Source organism: Pungitius pungitius, chromosome 1 (assembly GCF_949316345.1).
Source record: "Pungitius pungitius chromosome 1, fPunPun2.1, whole genome shotgun sequence".
NCBI lineage: Eukaryota > Metazoa > Chordata > Actinopteri > Perciformes > Gasterosteidae > Pungitius > Pungitius pungitius.
Genome location: NC_084900.1, coordinates 12,301,147 through 12,320,332, shown reverse-complemented (window position 1 = coordinate 12,320,332; position 19,186 = coordinate 12,301,147). Strand labels below are relative to the sequence as shown.

Below are 19,186 nucleotides of genomic sequence, written 5' to 3'. Positions count from 1 at the left end.
TTTCTGCCAGTAATTATTATGGCATTATGACATTCACATTGAGAAGATACGACATAATATTTGTTTTAGAAAGCCAGACATGTGTGTCGCATTGCTAGTCAATGGGACATTCTGGGCACTCCAACTTCAAGGGGGCGCTAGAGAGTTATTTTAAAATACACAAATATGACACCTTTTTCAGGACATATGCCTCACATTGAGTTTTCAATTAGAGCAAGTAGCCTTAAAATGCTCCTAATATTTTAAAATAAATGGAGTAATTAAAAATCTACCATTTCAATTGCTCTGAGGATAAGACAAGCTACGGTCAAAAGTGTGGTGTAAATTATTTATTGAAAAAGTTTGTCTCGTTGAGATTATGTTTTTTTTCTTTCAGGTCACCTCAGGGAATCCTACCAAGCACTTTGTCTCCTATCGGCGCAACGAGTTTGTCCAGATGAGGTTTCCCAAGTATGCCTTGCCAAAGGTAAAGCAGACAAAAGATAATTTGTTCACTGCTGATTTGACTTCAAACTAAACCGTTTTGTGTGCTGTTCATATTTTTGTAAATATGAGAATATATAGAACAAATGAATGCACCATTCAGTAGAAGTAACAGTGTTTTCTTCTTGTATACTTCTTTTAGAGCCTTTACGATTCTGGACAACAAATTATGTCATGACGTTTTTGGTGCAGACAGGATGGCTGATGGTTGTCTGTGTTGTTGAAGGAATGGACAAATATGCAGCCCTCCAGCGCTCTTAAATGAGTGTCTCATATAGAGCGGAGCATCTTGGTAGCTGAATGGTTAGCATTATGCTGGTTAGATTGGAGCCAGGGACCAAACATGTCATATCTGCCCTGCTCTTCTCAAAAGGCACCAAGTGGTGGTTGAGAACACTAATGGTAGCACCGTCCACCTTATTAATAGAGGCACTGGCTGGATTTGAATTGTCAGAGACAATGTCAGAGGGTTCCTGGAGAAAGAATGGTGCATGTTGTAAAGCCCTCTGAAGAAAATTGTAATCTGTCATTTGGGGCTATAAAAAAATCATTTGAATTGCATGCCACATTGTTTACACATACTCACTGTAGTCAATGTAAATGCATAGAAAGTATTAAAGAGGAAACAAAGTATTTGTAATGACTGACTTTTTGCTCTCCCACGTCTTCTCTCTCATTACACCCCCTATATCTGCCCCCAGGATGTTCAGATAGTGAGTACAGATGGGAACCAGGTCTTCCTCGCCCTCCAGGAGTGGTACCAGTCAGACACATATAACTTGTACCAGTCTGATCCCCAGGGCATCTACTACTCCATTGTCTTGGAAAATGTTCGCAGCACCAAGCAGCCAGAGGAGAATGTCCTCCTTGATATACTTGAGGTGAGTTGTGGTAAAGCGACGAGTACCTTCAGGGGGAGGGAGGCTTCTTAATCAGATACCTGAACAAGTTCAAATGGCTTCTTTCGCTGCAGAGGAGCAGGGATTCCACTCTCAACTCTTGCCAGCAAGATTACAATTGGGGTAGGTATTGTGTTTTATTTGTAGTGGTTCTGGGGCAGAGAAGAGACTCGAGAGCAGAGATAGAAACAGGAGAAGAGTTGAGGTAGAATGCAAGGTCTTTGTTAGAAAGCCAGCTGTCATACACAAGTAGTTGATCCGTATAGGCAAGTAGGCTTCTCATTTTTGTTGTTAAATATTTCAGATCATCTAACCAATTTTGATATTAGACAAAGATAGTTTTCTAATGATCTAATTTATTAAGGAAAAGGCTCTCTCTGTGGTTCTTTGCAGTCCCCAAATCTTAAAAATGTCTTGCTTGCTTTCTTGCCATTTCCAGACTTGTTCTCTCATCTGTTCTTAATAATAATACTTTAGTTTCATACAGCACTTTTGAAAATACCCAAAGATGTTTTACATAGGGAAAGGAAAAACAGAACAAAACCATATAACAAGCGTTCTTAAACGTTCTTGAATTTCTGTAGATCAGCAGGTTCTATTTAAGTTATTTCTTAATTCAACATTGGCACTAATCTAGTTGTGGATAGTGAAATTGAACTCAGCTTTTCTAAATATGTTGTAAATCCCAATTTGCATTTTTGATTTACTCTGGTTATTTTAATTTAATGTAAAAATGAATTTGATGAAGAAACCCGGAAGGGGGCGAAATAGTCTTACAGTGCCGTGAAAAAGTAACGGGATGTCACATTATTGTCCTGGGGCGTTCACATCTCATGCCGGTCTGTAATTTCGAATCTCAAGTCAGGATGTTTTCTAATGCTCCTCTATGTACATGCACAAGTTGGCATGAGGATTTTTGCCATCTTAAATTTCCTGAAGATATACAGCCATTCTTGAGCTTTCTTCACTAGAATTGAGATATGAAAACCACGTCAGGTTGTCTGTGATGCTAAATCCCAGGAACTTAAAGCTATAAACTTCCTCCAACTTTGCTCCATTGATTTAGACAGCGGTGTTTGTCTTCTCCTGCTTTTGTCTAAAATGTATATGTGTGTAAATATATATGACACATATTGCTGTCAGTAGTTTAAAAAATTGACTAATTAATCTCACATTTTGAAATTCCTTAATCTAAATTAATAGTGATTGAAAGTTTTCTTCAACTAAATTAACATGTAAGCACTTCAGACAGCATGTATTTAGTTGTTTAACACAAAACTACACACATTTGATCATCTCGCAGGCAGAATTCCACCAGGTGGAACATGTTGACCTAGCGAGTCTTCTCTCTGTCCTTGTGCAGTTTGCTTGCACTCAGCTCGCCATCATGACATTAAACATTTTCCAAACCACTGTCTGTTAAGGCAACAGTGAATATCCTTTGCAGACTGCGTGCCACGCAGAGTAGATGTTGAGATGAAAAGTAGCCTAGCAGCTTCCAACATGAGCACTAATGTGGTCCGTCTGCCACTCACCCGTCTGTTTGACACGTCGGGAAATTCTTCTGCACAGTTCTCCGCTGTATATCGGCCCTCTTTTTTTAAACTTCCAATGCAAAAAGCTCTCTCCATCTCCAACTACCGTCTCGGTCTCTCCGATCTAACTGACTGCAGCACGCGGTGGTTTTGTGTCAGGATCGACGCATACCCAAAGTAAATAAAGTCTCATTAACTGCGCTAAAATGACGCGTTCATTTTGACAGCCGCAATATGAATATATTTAAATTACCCTAACCCTAAAGTTTCCCAAGATGCAAACAACCGAATAAATAAAACATATTACAGTAAAAACCTTAACTTGTGGTTTAATCAAAGCTTCATATGGTCACATTAAATGAGTATTTGAGGTCTGTTTTGCAAAGTTAACTCTAGTTGTTCCACTTTGTTCCCTAGGTGCGTGGAATAAAAGGGGTCTTTCTTGCCAATCAGAAGATTAATGGGAAAGTGACAACTCTCATCACCTATAACAAAGGACAAAACTGGGAACCGTTGGTCCCACCTACGACTGACATGAACGGCAAGCCACTCAGCTGCAAAGCAGTAAGTAGTGACCTCAAAGAAACTTCCCTGAATCTGTATTTGATCTTTCTGCCGGTGTTTACTTTTAGATACAGCCAGTATTAGGCTATTTGATAGTGAAACAGTCGAGCCAATGTGCTGTGGCATAACTATCCTAACAATAAAATCACTCAAAAGTTTTCATTTTGTAGCCGGACTGTCACCTTCACCTCCACCTTCGCTGGGCAGACAACCCCTACGTGTCTGGGACAGTCCACACCAAAGACTCAGCTCCAGGTCTCATCATGGGTGCAGGTGAGGTATTTTTATTTAATTGACTGTTGGACCTGATATTCATGTGTGTTTTTTCCAAGTCCCATAAATTTGATTCATGTATCCAAATACAACAAATCAAAAGTTCGAGAGGCTTTAGAATTTGTACAACAAATAAGGGGGTAAAGGGCGCATGGAGAAGGTACCGCAAAGTTTGCGGTTTGAACCCTGGCTGCTCCATGTCAAAGTGTCCCTGAGCATGACACCCAGCCCCTAACTACTCCCCAGGCACTTGCACACCACGCCTCCAACACGCAACATGAGTAGATGTTCTTAATACATTTTTTGATTCTTGACCTTTTCTTCAGGTAACCTTGGCTCCAAACTCGTAGAGTACAAGGAAGAGATGTACATTACTTCAGACTGCGGAAAGACATGGCGACAGGTACACCCTGCTAGTTCTTCATATTTTTAAAGATCATTCCATTCAATTCAATTTAACCACAAACCTTTTTATTTGACTTCTAAGGTTTTTGAGGAGGAGCATCACATTCTGTACCTAGACCATGGTGGGGTAATTGTTGCCATCAAGGACACCTCTATTCCTCTCAAGATACTCAAGTAAGATTACTATTACAGTGAGTCTGTTAATACCAATCCCTACTACTGTGACACCCTCAACATTAAAGCTTGTTCAATGAAAACTCCCCATTCTGATTACATATCATCCTAAAGGTTATTCGATCATTTGGACATATTTTGATGTTGATCACATGAATAATGTATGGAGAAGTTTCTTTAGTTAAAGTCATGTAAAATGGGTGCCATGCCACACGATAAGGGGCGTGCATTAGTTAAATTCCCTGGGAGTTACTTCTTTGTAATAAATGCCTCGTCATTACAGACTATTCTTTTTGTAAAACAAAGATGAGTCCAAATGAAGAGACTTTCATCAATGTGTTACTTGTGAACACTTTTTTCGGCAGGTTTAGTATTGATGAAGGACGAACGTGGACCATTCACAACTTCACCAGCACCTCTGTGTTTGTCGATGGTCTCCTCAGTGAGCCAGGAGATGAGACCCTGGTTATGACGTGAGTAGAATCCCAATTCCAAAAGAAACAAGAATGATCAATTTTAGGACCACTGTCATAATAATTAAATTAAAGTCTGTAATCTTTGTTGAAATCGTCGGGGACCCAGCCCAGGTCGACTGCGACGTAGTCCAGGGGACCCAATATTACTTAAAGATAAAAAATAATATTGCAAGCTGGCGAGCTAATTTAACAGCAACCAGAAGATACCACAAAATATGTCTGTCTACTGTCTAAGCTACAGTAGCTAAATGTTACCACACATAGTTCTCCTCTTCAGCCTGATGCTTTCTTTTGGCTCCCTTAAATAAAAAAGAAAAGCTTAATTATATTATAAAACAAAAGGGGCGAAGCGACCAAGTTCGGGTTATTTTTGAATTTATTCTCAACTTTTGTAATGTTACTGGACTTAGAGGGGGATGTTTCAGGTTCATAACTTGAGCTCACTTTTCTGTTCATAATATGAAGTATAAATCTCTTAAATCATCTAGTCTTCATCTAATGCTGACTTACGGAAAGGGTTGGAAATCGCTAAACCTCACAGACTTTGTGTGGCCGCGCCTCAGTCTGTGAGCGTAGAGATTGGGATTGGGCCTCAGTGTTTACACAGAGTGTGCTTATTCAGTGATATGCAAATAACTCTTTACATCAAGTTGAGTCATTTGTGTTATGATAACATGTTATAATGTGAACGACAGGTTTAATTAAAGACTTAAATTGGTAAGCACAGTCTACATTACAGTCATACTGTCCATAAGTCCATGAATCAAACGCAGATTCGAAGAACAAAACTACTTCATTAATACAGAGATAAACAATAAACCTCTGGATGTTCCATATTGATCAAATGCTTGATTATAAACAATATATATAGATATATACGGATTTGCCCATACACAGATTCTCACACTTACATAATAAAACTAGTTCTATATGGTCATCTACACATACATATGCTCATACATATGATACATTATCTGATATAGTACATATATAACTATTCATTTGTATCAATTCAATTAGACTCTTTGAGCTTGTTTTTATCTACTTATTCTGAAAAGGTTGAGATAATTATTCTTATTGGATGACGATGCATTCCATGAAGCCTCCTGCCAGCAGGCACATTTAAAGAAATATAATCTGATTGAAGAGTGATGAGCCTATACATTTTCCCAACACTTACGCACACGGGCGGTGTCATTTATTGCCATGATTATATAATTTATTTAATTTCATTTTAGAGAGACAGAGGATCTCTTCCATGGGATAGAGAGACTGCCATTTACATACAGAATGAACAATGTAAACGATGTACAAAACATTCTATTCATCCGACGGAAATTATTCAAATACCCATCTCCTCGTATGCGTTCATGATCTGCTCGTCAGCAGAGAAAAAAAAACGCTCTTCCTTTAAGTTTATTTGCCGTTGTACTGTTAAAAAATCCTTGTTTCGTTGATAGACTCTTCCGCCTTCTAATGCCAGACGTTCACGCACGATTTTTCCTGATGACTGACATCTAGTTCAAACTAACGAGACGGTTTGAGCGCGGCTCAGCCTTCGGGGAACCGAGATAGCCTGATGTCAATCATCTCGTTTAATAGAGCTGGATAATGGGACAGTTGATCGACTTAGCTGAAGCGTGTACGAGGAGCAGATTGGATTTAACATTTCTGATTATGGTTGTGTCACACAGCTTTCCACATTCGGATGTGTTTTAATTTTGTGTCCGTCTCGTGTGTGTGAAGTGTGTTTGGGCACATAAGCTACAGGTCAGACTGGGAGCTGGTCAAAGTGGACTTCAGGCAGTCTTTCTCCCATCAGTGTACAGAGTCTGAATATGAGCTCTGGAAACTCACTGACCTGCAGGTAATGCAAAAATACAAATTCACACATAGCTTCAGTATCACTAAAGTGTGTTGTTTGAAACTGAATTGTCATTTCCCTATCATCACCGTCAGGGGGAAAAGTGCATTATGGGCCTGGAGCGAAGTTTCAGGAAAAGGAAGGACACAGCGTTCTGTGTCAAAGGAAAGAGCTACACATCAGCGCTTGACACTAAACCATGTCAATGCACAGATAGAGACTTCAACTGGTGAGCACTCCACGGATATAGAAAACAATCATTCAATATTGGAAATATTTTGGAAATGAATGAAGCACAAATAAATGTTTCAACACATAATATACTGTGTTACAACTTAATAAATAATAGAGGGAACAATTAAGGATCAGAAGCCATTTATTGCCATATATCTTACACATAGAGGGATTTAACTTGGTGCATTGGTGCAATAAAAGAATAAAAAATAAGAAAAAATGTATTAACAACATAAAGTTTATTAACAAGATAAACAATATATAATATATTGTCTATCAAGTGTCTAACATAATGCTGAAAAAAGTGATATAAGCTGAGGTAATATTATTATAATATTAATAAAAGCCTCAACCTCATCCATTCTTAGTTATATCATGTGTCATTGAAATTAATAATAATAATAATACATTTGCACCTAATATACAGCGCATATGCAAAATATCTGTGATGTGCATTCAAGTTTACATGAAAATATTGAAATGTTAAATTTGCGGGTGTCACTAATATTTGTATTCTTCTTCTATCATATCTGTGTATTTGTGGTGTATGTGTGCAGTGACTATGGTTTTGAACGATCTCCAACGGAAGGCAATCACTGCTTGGCTGACTTCTGGCATGATCCAGATTCACCACCTGAAGATTGCCATCTAAGACAAACCTATACGCCCAGCACTGGGTCCGTGCATGTGCACAAATGTCTTCATCACTCAAACATGTATACACCCACACACATACCATACACACATGGAGCTATTTTTTCCAGGAGTGAGATGAGCATTGATTCTCATATGTAAGCTCTCATCACCGAGCTGTTTTCAAAGTCTTGACAATGCATACATAGCTAAACCTTGTCTATAGAGCTTAATTACGCTTTTACAGAGGATAAAAAACATAATCATGTTTCCAAAAATGTTGATTTGAAAATACATGCATACCTCTGTACACCTTCACACTTTAACAATTACATTATCCTGTTGTGTTTCAGCTACAGGAAGGTTATATCTAACATGTGTGAAGGAGGGCTTAACAAGCAGCACAGTATCAAACACCACAGTTGCCCTCTTTTGCCCCCGAAAGGACTGCGGGTCAGCATCAAAGGTCAGATGATGGCTGTTGCTCCTGGCGATGACATCACATTCATTGTCCACCAGGACGAGGTAGGATGAAATGTTTCGCATGTTTATCCTTTCCTTCCTTCTTTTCAATTTCAACCGGATAAAAGTCGGCACTTGTTTCTACCAGGGTGACACCAGCAGCACTCGGTACCAGGTGGACCTCGGCGACGGGGTTTGGGCCATCTACCAGAACCTGACAGTGACTGATGAGCCCATCCAACATCGTTACAACAATCCAGGCATTTACAAAGTCACTGTGAAGGCCGAGAACATGGCAGGGAAAGATGAGGCCACCATGTTCATCCAGGTCACAGGTCAGCCTACCAAACAGTCACTCAATGTGTATATTTTGTGTTTTTGGTTATACCAGAGGGAAAGTCCAGGTCAAGGCAGAATACAAATCCCTAAACTGATAGAGGAATGTGGAGTTCGGGGGCAAATCACTTCGGCAAATTTTAAAAATACGAATGGGTACATTCCATATTTCAAAAACACAAATATTAAAGATTGGCATGTTTTAATATGTATCATTATTATTAAAAATGTTTGCTCAAAGAAGAGCGCTAAGAGGGGGCCCACCCCCTATGACCCTCTATTGGCCAGCCTCCACTGCATAGGACCATAAATACCTCAGACTGCCTGTATTAAGACTGCTTCTTTTCAAATAACATTGTGTCAGCTTGGCTGGGATCTTAGTCCACTGGGGACTGAAATGTCTCGGTCAGTCACCTATCACAGCCAGCATGTAAAACTGGTTTCGTGATTGACACAGCAGCGATAGGGGCGGGACCTTGTAGCTAGAGAGAGCTCTTCTGTGTCGCCGTATGTGTGGTTTCTGACATAAAGACAAGATCTTCAGCCTCCAAGAATCCATTCGCTACAATAAGTTAGATTCATGTTAATGTGTATTTAAAGATATTTATGGTAAATGGACTGTACTTGTATTGCGCTTTTTTAGCGGTTTAAGACTTCCTGTCATCATTCACCCATTCACACTGTCCATCAGTAACTAACATTTACACACTATAGTCACAGCTATAGGAGCAATGTTGGGGTTAAACATTTCCCAAAATACTCTTACAGCTCCCTTGCAGAAAGTGCACCTGGAGGTGGTACCCATCACTGGGAGAAACCATGAGGTTAACCTGACAGCAATAGTCCTTCCTACTGAGGCCAACCTGTCTGTCTTCTACTGGTGGATTGGAGATAACCAGAGGGTAAAGGACACACACACTTCTTCTTATACATTTTTACCAAGATTTCATTTTATGAAGTTCTCCAAAAAACACTTCAGCTTTCAGAATTGTTAATGAAAAATCTTAGTAAAACATATGCTCTTTATATGCATTAGATCAGTGGACACCAACATTTTTTAAGTCCAACATCACAGACCTGCGCCTTGTTGGCAGGCAAGATCCACCTATTGAAGCGTTGAGAGAAACAGACTTTACTTTTTTATTTAGCCTAATTGTAATAGAATCAGATAAAACACGTTGGTCCAGCTTTCAAATTGATGTGACCAAGAACACACTACATTAAACATTACTTAATATAAAAAGGGAAAAGATTTTTACCCGCACACAAAATGAACAAGAATAAACACTTTTCCTATGAGCAGGCTGGATGAACTAACAATATTAACTTTTTTTTTTTTTTTTTTTATTAACTGAAGTTACAACAACAATGACAATATTCTCAGCCAGTGAAAATAATGTACCAACCTGTTGTCACTTTCCCTCTAGCCTACACTGACTCTGCAGAACAGCCTTTGGACTCGTTTCCCAGAGACAGGCGAGGTTTCAGTCACTGTCCAAGCTTCTAATGGCCGGTCTATGGTACAGGACACCAGGACAGTCCGAGTCTACGGTAACAATGACATTTGAAAGAATTACACAGTTGTGGGAGTGCAGATATTGACAGAATATAGGAATGAAACTACAATAATTAAATGAATGTTTTCATTTTCTCTGGCAGTTACTTGTTATAGTCTAACGACTGAATACTTTCAATGCATACATTTTGCGTCAAGATAAAGTTAGCAAAGTTCTGTTGTTTTTTTCAAAATAGAATAGAATATACTTTTATTGTCCCCTGGGGGAAATTTGTTATGGACTCAAAAGTGCTTAGTGCCATCGCTGCCATTACAGACAATAAAATACACAAAACTACATGTACTCAAATATAAATAGTATATTTATAATTAAATACAGCACACAGGGTTATTGCACATACCTCAGGCCTATCTCATACAACTTCTAATTTTGATTTTAATGGAAACTGGTACAAAGGAGTATTTAAACCGGTTCAATCTAGTTTTAGGTATTCTGTACCTTCTACCAGAAGGCAAGAGTTCGTATTCTGTTCGAAGGATGTGGGGCGGGTCCGACAGAACTCTCTGCGCCTGCCTAAGTACAGACTGCTCGTAGATGGACTGAAGGGAGAGCTTTTCAGTCCTCCCCATCACCTTCATAGCAGTCTGTACCAACTTTGATTTTGACTGTGTGGAGAGATTGCCCGAACCACGCTGTCATTCCATACCTAATGACACTTTCTATCACTGCCTGATGAAATAAAAACATACAACATGTTCTGACTGACACCAAACACCCGTAGTCTGCGTAAAAAAATACAGTCTCTGCTGTAATTGGGAACATACATAGTCTACATGGTCACTCCAGCTTAAGCGGTTATCCAGGTGGATACCCAGATACCTGTTTGAAGTGACCTGTTTGATATCCTCCCCATTAATGGTCAAAGGGGTCAGATCCCCCACCGACCGAGGGTCAAGCACCATCTCCTCTAGTTTTTTTGTGTTAATTGTAAGATGGTTATTGTCACACCACAAAACAAATGTGTTAACCTCCATAAAGTACAGCGATGGATCTGAGTTCTGGTGAAGCAGACTAAGAATGGCAGTGTCATCAGAAAATTTAAAAAACAAGTTGCCCGGGAGATTATTGGTGCAGTCGTTAGTATAAAATGGTGAACAGGACGGGTGAACTTACACAACCCTGAGTCACACCTGTACTGATGCATTTAGATTCATAAAGCGAGTCGTTAATCCTAACAATTTGAGTTCTCTCTGTTAAAAAAGAATAAAAAGATTTAATAATAGAAGGGTTAACATTCATCCGAATCAGTTTCTGTAAAAGCAGATGAGGCTGTAATGTATTAAAAAAGCAGAGCTAAAATCAATGAACAAAAGGCGTGCATAAGCGTTGGGATCCTCCAGGTGTTTAAGAGTAAGGTGGGTGATGCTATTAATTGCATCCTCTGTACCCCTCCGCTGCCTATATGCAAACTGGAGTGGATCTAGTTCTGTGTTTACTTCGGCTTTCAGTACAGCTACCATGTATTTTTCAAAACATTTCATGCCAACAGGCATTAAAGCCACCGGTCTATAATCGTTGTTTTCAGGGTTTCTTAGGAATGGGAACAAGGATGGATTTTTTCCAGAGGGCAGGGACCAGATTGGGATCTACAGACCTCTGAAACACAGGCCACCATGCAGGGGTTAACTCTGCAGCAACGGTTTTAAGGAGGAAAGCAGAAATGCCATCCGGGCCTGCAGATTTCTTTTTACATACATGGCCAAAGATTGACTGAATAATGAGGGGATCAACATGACTGTAATACATGATTGCATTCCAAAGAAAAATCCTGTGTATCAAACCTCAAAAAGAAATCATTCAGTTCTTCTGCTTTACTCTGCTCGTCATATGTTGTGAGGCCCTTTTGAAGTGAAATGTGCTTTATAAATGAATAACTATTCTTACACTTTTGATGATTGATTCTGCGAGTTTTAAATTACTGTGATGATTGCCAGTTAATCTATCGTTTTGTCCCATCCAAGATAACTTCCAGGTCATCCCTCTGAGTTTCAGCACAAGCCTGGACAACTTCAACCCCAACATTCCAGATTGGAGAGAGGACATCAGTCAGCTGGTCACCAAAATACTTGTTAAGGTAGGATCCAAGGAATAAGTACAAAAAACGCTTTTCTTAAGCAGGTTGTAGTCATGAAAAAATCTATAAAGTAATGGGAATAGCAGAGAATGTAAATGTCTTCTATAGGCCTTACATGGAGACATTAAACGCTAATTATAAACAGTATGGAAATAAATTATTTGAGGACATTTAAGAGTCTACATCAGCTGTAAAGTCTGAAATGTGGCTGCTGCATCTTTTGTTGCATTTAAAATCACAATGAAAATTTTGAGATGCTGTTTTTTATCTTTTATATCTATTATAAAGGATGACATTGTTTACATGTACTGCAGTGTTCATGGGTAATTACTTGTGGGTTTCAATACAATGAGCCCTTTCAGATTACCCACTCATTGATTCATTTTCTTTTTTAAATATGGATATTGTTCTCGCTTACCTTTGCCCATTTAATCTCAGACCACAAGTATTCCTTTGGAGTCACTGGCTACGGTGGTGAAGCCAGGCCTCCCCACCACTGCTGACTTGTATGTCCTGCCACTGGACAGGGAACCAGCTAAGATGAACACGTTTACAGATAAGGTACATACACATCAGCACATCATTCCAGGAAAGCATATCAAAAAAATACATTCTTGCCCTTCAAATGAAGCTGCAGGATAGGGAGCCCTTCCTTTTCAACATACATTCACTGTACAAGAAACCAAACAGACTAAAAGTTGCTGATGGTGGATAACCTACTTCCTATATGACAGGAAGTAGCATTTCAAGCTAGGGAATTGGATGTTCTTATTTAATAACAGCTGTACCTGGCAATGATTCTGCTTAATCCCCACATGGGATGGACCATCTAGTGACCTGGAAGTTACAAATTAATCAACCAATCAATGAAATGTCTTCTATAGGCAAATATACTGTAACATAAATATTAATATAAAACAGTTTCTGATCTTAGTGCTGACATAAAATCATATTGGCATGTAATGTAAAAAGGGTCTCTCCAATCACTCTAATAAAACTCACGATACGTGGAACAGCTCATTCTACTCAAAATTAGCTTGTACTTGATTTGGAATCAGTTCATAAAAATGATTTGGTCCTCATTTACCCAATTAGCAGAAAGCGGGCTAAATGATCAGATTAGCCTGATAAGCACCGGTTTATTCTCTGCACTGTCAATAGACACCACAACACATTGACCTGGTGATAATTGTGCTGCTTTCACTGATAAACAGCAGTGCGACGGCTACTTTATGTATTGACACAACCCATGGACGCACACCTTATATTTAGAAGTCGAAAAGGACATAAATGCTTAAGCTCTATGTCTTTACAGCATTAACACAGTCTATTGTCTTAAATATGATGGAGGGGGGGGAGTTGTAGGATTAGTTGTAATGTGTCTGCTTATTTTAGTATATGCCAATCATTTTGTATTTTCTTATCCATAGCGCATTCCACTTATCATACAAGCCTTCAACGGCAACAATGTCAGCTTTGTTGTGCGTGGAGGTGTACGAGTGCTGGTGATGCTAGCTGACCCGAACGCGGGTAAGGTGTATTCCTTTTTTTGAATTGCTTACCATATAGTACCAATATTGCTCAATTAATCAGTTCAGCCTATATCAACAGTTTTGTAATTAGAACAACTTTTCTTATATTGCAACTATTGTGCATTTTACTGATTTGTTTTTGTGTACTTCATTTTCCTAGGCTACCATGCAACATTTGGAAGTCCAGGTTTTTGGACTCTAGCAGTGACTTTTGCAATCAGCATCATTGCCACCGGTTCCTTCATCCTTTACAAGTTCAAAAGGTACTCCATATTAATGATTTGTCATGTAAAAATATCAAATAATAAAATCCTTGAATTAGAAAGATCCCCTCCTAAATTTGATAATTTTTGTCAAACGCTCTAAACACTACTCAACAGAATGGCAAATAAATAATAAATCAAATCCATCTTAATCTTATAAACTCAGCACTGACATCAGTTAATTGCGCAAATAGGCCCATTTTGTTATAACAACAATATCAGAATAATTTACTACTAATAAAGCACTAGGACGCATGCAGAGGCACTTACTTAAGGCACGTATAAAGCATCACGCAATACACATATTCAAGCTGATAAATATGTCCAACTAAAATAACTCAAACTATCATCCAGCCACAAGCCGCAGGCTAGGCATTTGATCACAACAGAACAGTTTGTTATGGGCAATAACAGAGAAACCTGGCAGGGGGAGGATTGGGAGGAACGGTCTATGAGCTCTCGCTATTGGACTTCTGTGTTAGTCAAGGTCCGTCCATTTGAAAATAAGGTGACTCATAATACTTATCTCTGGTACCGAGTACACTTAGCTCTGTTCTGAGGGGAGCGGAGTTGTAAACTGATTTATTGATGTCTTTACACATGAGACATACCCTGTCCTGAAACCCTCACATCACCAAAGGATAGCTGCCCAAAAAAAATGAAAAACCCTTCAATGGGGAAAAAAGGGAAGAAACCTTAGGGAGAACGTCAGAGGAGGAATCCCTCTAACCAGGATGGACAGACTGCAATGGATGTTGTGTGTACAGAATCAACAATGTAAAAGATATACAATACATTCAATTCCTATGACAGAAACGATTCAAATATTGCAAGTAGTAAGCCAAGTGTACGGCAGGACCACTGCAGGGACAAACTCCTTAAAACAAACTTGGGGATAAAATAAGGAAGAAAACCATTAGAGAAGATAGTATAGTATAGATAGATAGATAGTATAATAGATAAAACATCTCTCCCAGGCTAAACATTGCATTATAGATGTCATGTGTACGGTGCTAATTGATATACAACATGATCGCATATATTTATAATTTCTACCACTCCGGGGGTGTTTTCTGCTGACAATCCTAACAGGACATGGAATCGAGTGGACCATGCTCAAAGCCTCCATGGTGGATGTAGCCACCAGGCGTTGTGGTTGGAAGGAATGGTGCACAAAGACCAGCCAAAACGTATTGCCAGGAGATGTTGCTCAATGCATTGTTGTTTAATATCAAAAACTTCAATGAAGACCATCAATCTCTATTTATTTATATCTCTATTTTTTTAATATATTTTTAATATGAGGGATTATAACAGTAGCTGTTTTCAACAGATTTATGACAAACTTCCTTTTCCGGATCATTAAATGCAGCCACCTCAGTGATTTAGTTCCTTAAGGTTAGACAGCAATGGATAATGCTATCGATGGCAAATAATGTCAATGTAATGCTGATTTTCAAGAGGCATGGTTACTTCAATTCACAATTTTAGCTAAGTGTGTTTCCATCCAATTACATCTGCCAATCAACACAAACAACAACAACCTGCAAATCATTGACACAAGTCATCTTGTTAGGACCCAAGACATTTCAACCTGAAGTAAAAAAAGATCTTTTTTTGGTTTAGTTGGTTCTCTGCCTCCGGTGTTCCGCCTGTATGATTGTCTGCCCCTTTATTTAATCCTCCTCTGTTTAAGGTTAGGGGTTACGGGTTTGTATTAATATCTTTTCAGATTTGGACTAAAACTTTTTCATTTAAAATGAATTTGAAGACTAAACTAGTTTGAGAAGTTATTTAAATGTGTGCGCAAAACATGACCATGTTTTTAAAAAATCTACAAATCCCACAGTCCTTGTCTTTGGACTGAGGATTCCTTTCCCCTGCTGTTTTTCAGGAAGCTCCCGGGTAGCCGCAACGTCTACGCTCAGATGCACAACGAGAAGGAGCAGGAGATGACCAGCCCTGTCAATCACAGCGAGGCCACCCAGCATATCATCCAGGGTGAGGAGTTCATTGACGATGACCTGGACTCGCAGACTCTAGGTAGGAGGTGGCACTGCCTTCCATTCCCTTTTAAGGACAACATGACATGATATATGCCACTGTCAAAACTACTGCCCCGTTAATTGATAGTTGGTGGCAGCAATTTGCCAAGAAAAAAAAAAAATACTCATGCTTGAATATGAAGGCAACGTTTTACTTTTACTATAACAATGTTTCCCTTCAGTGTGTCACTCATTCGTTACCATTGCTCACATGTATAGCTTTCATACAAGTCTCACCAGTAGTTCTCTGTTAAAGTTTTACTGACTTTATCCCTGTCCTTTGTCTCATTGCCGCTTGTCACCAGGCAGTCATTCCGGTGTTGTCCTGAGCATCAACTCCAGAGAACTCCACAGTTACTTGACCAGCTGATGGCTGCCATGGCAATGCAAACGAGCTAGACTAGCAGAGTTGGCGAAGAGACACAGGACTCCCCTCGGCCTCCCTCCTCTCTCCTCTACTTCTTCCTTTTTACCTTCACGCCATGGCCTCCAGAACCCTTCACCTCCAGCTATGATGTGATTTTGTTTTGTTTTTTATCTTTGAGGTGAAGGCTTGTTGCAGGATGTGGAGGCCTTGGATGGCAACACACTGATGACACTCGCTTATCTGAATTGAAAAGGAAAAAAATGTGTACGTTGTCTATCACTTACAGACACTCAACAACCGCGACTAACCAAACTGGTTTCCAGCTACATCAGTCTGAGAGGGTAGAGCCATCCAATACCAAGAGGTCATTGCCACTGAAATTAGGAAGTGTCCAAAAGTAGTGCACTACGATGATTTTTTCAAGCATTGAGAGTAGTATGCGTAACAATCAATTTTAAAAGAAACCATCTTAATTTTATTTCTTGTTTTATTCACTGCATCGCAATAATGGTCTCCAAACTGAAGGATACACTGGACAATTTGCATATGACAGTGTTAGCATGAAAACATTAGATGGCGTTGTTGCACTTAAAGTCACAGTGCAACAACGTGCAGTGCAACAGCCTGGAATATTCTATACTGTACGTCCACAGAGCAATGTTCCTTTTTTATCCCACGGCGTTCGTGTTCTTGTACTGTTTATCACTCACATTTCTAGGAGGTTTTTCAAGTGAACTTCAGAGACAAAAACCTTTTTGATAGAGCTCATCGTGTGGCCCATGGTGCTTCAGAAAAAAAATGTATCTGCACAGTAATACTTCCAGTTGTCAAGATTGATTTCTAAATTAGACTGTCCCTTCATTGTACTGCCCCAATCTTTCTGGGTCAGAGTTCAAAATGGACTCCCCTGGACCCAAATGCCCCTTTGAAGGAATGTCTAGCTCATGTATTTAACTTTATTAGCCTATATTAGGCAAAACCCACAGTGGAATGATGCCGGCTTTATGGTTTGTTGTACATGTTCCCTTTGACATGAGTGTGCGAGTGTTTTTAAAGTACTACCAAAATGCATTTTGGATCAAATATGTTTGCTCAGTTCCCTCCATTGTATCATGTATCCATTTATAGAATTTCTTTATTAAGTTATGTGCAAGATCATTTTATGGTCTTATTAACTGGAAATAGTTTCCCTTTCACGTAAAGACTCACACAGTGACTGTTTATGGATATATTTGATACACAACTTATTCAGCTTATGTAAACATTATGTAAACTGTTTTTCTTTGTCTGGTAATACTACGATGTAAGAATACTGTCGATATGAATCAAACAAAGCATCTTAACAAGTCCACAGACTTTCAATGAAAGGTTTCTAGCTGTAAAGCTCGTACAAATGCTACCTTTAACACCAATATCACCTACCTTTTTTTCTTTTCTTGATACATAGAGTAGTCACTTATAACACACACAGTCACACACACACGTTCTGATTTAACCCTTTTGTACATATTCTGCTTATGTTCTGAATTTGGTTGTGATAAGTGGTCATTTATTTGTGCCCCTAAATTTAACAAAGGGGAAAGTGGTAATTACGATATTCCAGTGAAGGGTAGAAACAGAGGCCAAGACCATGACTACACAAGGTCTAGCCAACACGTTAAAGAACTTTTATCTTCACAATTGGGGTAAAAAGCCATCATTCTTTTGGGCTTGTCTGACGTTTTGATTTTCTCATTAAAATAATTGTTTGTCCTCATCGGGAGGCATATTGCACTCAACCTGTCTCCTGGGACTCTAGCGTGTTTGGTTTCATCACATTGAGGGAAAATGAAATTTGAACAGCAGCTGACTTGATGTCACCATGTCAGCTGGTCTTGCTTATACATTTTAATACAGTTGACTGTTAAGTAGTTTACTATCAAGCTTTTGTTTTGTTTTCATTTAAAATAAAAATTCTATGAATATATATCATATATATATATATATATAGTTACCCTTAAGGTAACCCTAACCCCCAATCAGTTTCAGTAAATATCCCAATATGATTCAATGCACAAAAACAGGGGATCAAACACGCATTATTACTTTGCAATTAAATATTTTACATTTATTACAACCGTTTAACATAAGGACATCGTATGCAAATAATTCAGTATATCAATAAATCTCTCTATGCAGCCTGAGCCACCTATTGAAAATTCTTAAATTGACCACTCCCTTTTTTCATATCTGTTGATCAGTGATAATTAACTTTACATTTTTATTTATTTTAAATTAATCAACACTTTGTGTACAATACTTTAATGTAGTTTTTGCAGTCAACAAAATATGAACTTCCCTCTTACCATTTCCCAAAACTAATCTTTGAAAACACACCTTTACCCCAATTTCTGCCATATGCCACGTGACTCATTTAGCAGAAAAGAGGCGAACCAGGTGGCACCAACAGTACCTTGCTTTGGATGGGGAGTTATTTGGACTTTGTCTCACTCTCTATTGTGTATTGAATTCCATCGTCACATTTCTGAGACCAACAAAACATTTCCTAACTTTTTATCCAAAAATAATAATCGTGGAATTGCTGACAAAATAAAAATACAATTGCTTCAACAAATGTCACCATGGTCAAAAGGAGGAGGCCCAAAGTCCTAGAGATTGTTAAAAATAATGATGGCCAGAACCAAAGTTATACTCCTTTTGCTGCTCATATGAATGTAAATGTTAAATCAATTATTATTTTTTTCTTCTTTTTTTCTGGTTTAATACTTAACACTTCATGTTATCATTCTCACATTCACACAGAAAATACCATACAAAGTGAAACCTGTCCATCAGCAACTAACATGCACACCGCTACTGGAGCGATGTTAGGGTTACCAAATCCCAGGGACACACTAACATGCGGATTATTGGAGTCGAGCACCGAACTGCCATTTTCTAATTCAGTGGTTCTTAACGTGGGTTCGATCAAACCCTAGGGGCTTGATGAC

At 38.8% G+C, this 19,186-nt stretch overlaps 1 protein-coding gene across 4 annotated transcripts in view; it reads left to right on the top strand.

Annotated features, from left to right (window-relative positions):
* The window catches only part of sorcs2 (sortilin-related VPS10 domain containing receptor 2), a 61,165-nt gene extending 43,191 nt beyond the window's left edge, over positions 1 to 17,974 (top strand). The window contains exons 8-27 of one of the 4 annotated variants that reach the window (XM_037479321.2): positions 377 to 466; positions 1,185 to 1,364; positions 3,335 to 3,481; positions 3,652 to 3,754; positions 4,081 to 4,157; positions 4,242 to 4,333; positions 4,699 to 4,806; positions 6,556 to 6,676; positions 6,769 to 6,902; positions 7,465 to 7,584; positions 7,894 to 8,065; positions 8,151 to 8,337; positions 9,107 to 9,240; positions 9,766 to 9,889; positions 11,877 to 11,989; positions 12,428 to 12,550; positions 13,420 to 13,519; positions 13,682 to 13,784; positions 15,679 to 15,785; positions 16,135 to 17,974. In XM_037479321.2, coding sequence (XP_037335218.2) covers positions 377 to 466; positions 1,185 to 1,364; positions 3,335 to 3,481; positions 3,652 to 3,754; positions 4,081 to 4,157; positions 4,242 to 4,333; positions 4,699 to 4,806; positions 6,556 to 6,676; positions 6,769 to 6,902; positions 7,465 to 7,584; positions 7,894 to 8,065; positions 8,151 to 8,337; positions 9,107 to 9,240; positions 9,766 to 9,889; positions 11,877 to 11,989; positions 12,428 to 12,550; positions 13,420 to 13,519; positions 13,682 to 13,784; positions 15,679 to 15,785; positions 16,135 to 16,199 — 2,400 coding nt within the window. In that variant the 3' untranslated portion in view covers positions 16,200 to 17,974. Of the gene's footprint in view, positions 1 to 376; positions 467 to 1,184; positions 1,365 to 3,334; positions 3,482 to 3,651; positions 3,755 to 4,080; positions 4,158 to 4,241; positions 4,334 to 4,698; positions 4,807 to 6,555; positions 6,677 to 6,768; positions 6,903 to 7,464; positions 7,585 to 7,893; positions 8,066 to 8,150; positions 8,338 to 9,106; positions 9,241 to 9,765; positions 9,890 to 11,876; positions 11,990 to 12,427; positions 12,551 to 13,419; positions 13,520 to 13,681; positions 13,785 to 15,633; positions 15,828 to 16,134 lie in introns of all 4 variants that reach the window. The other 3 variants (XM_037479320.2, XM_037479319.2, XM_037479317.2) reach the window with 3 other exon arrangements.
* The last annotated feature ends 1,212 nt before the right edge of the window (positions 17,975 to 19,186 follow it).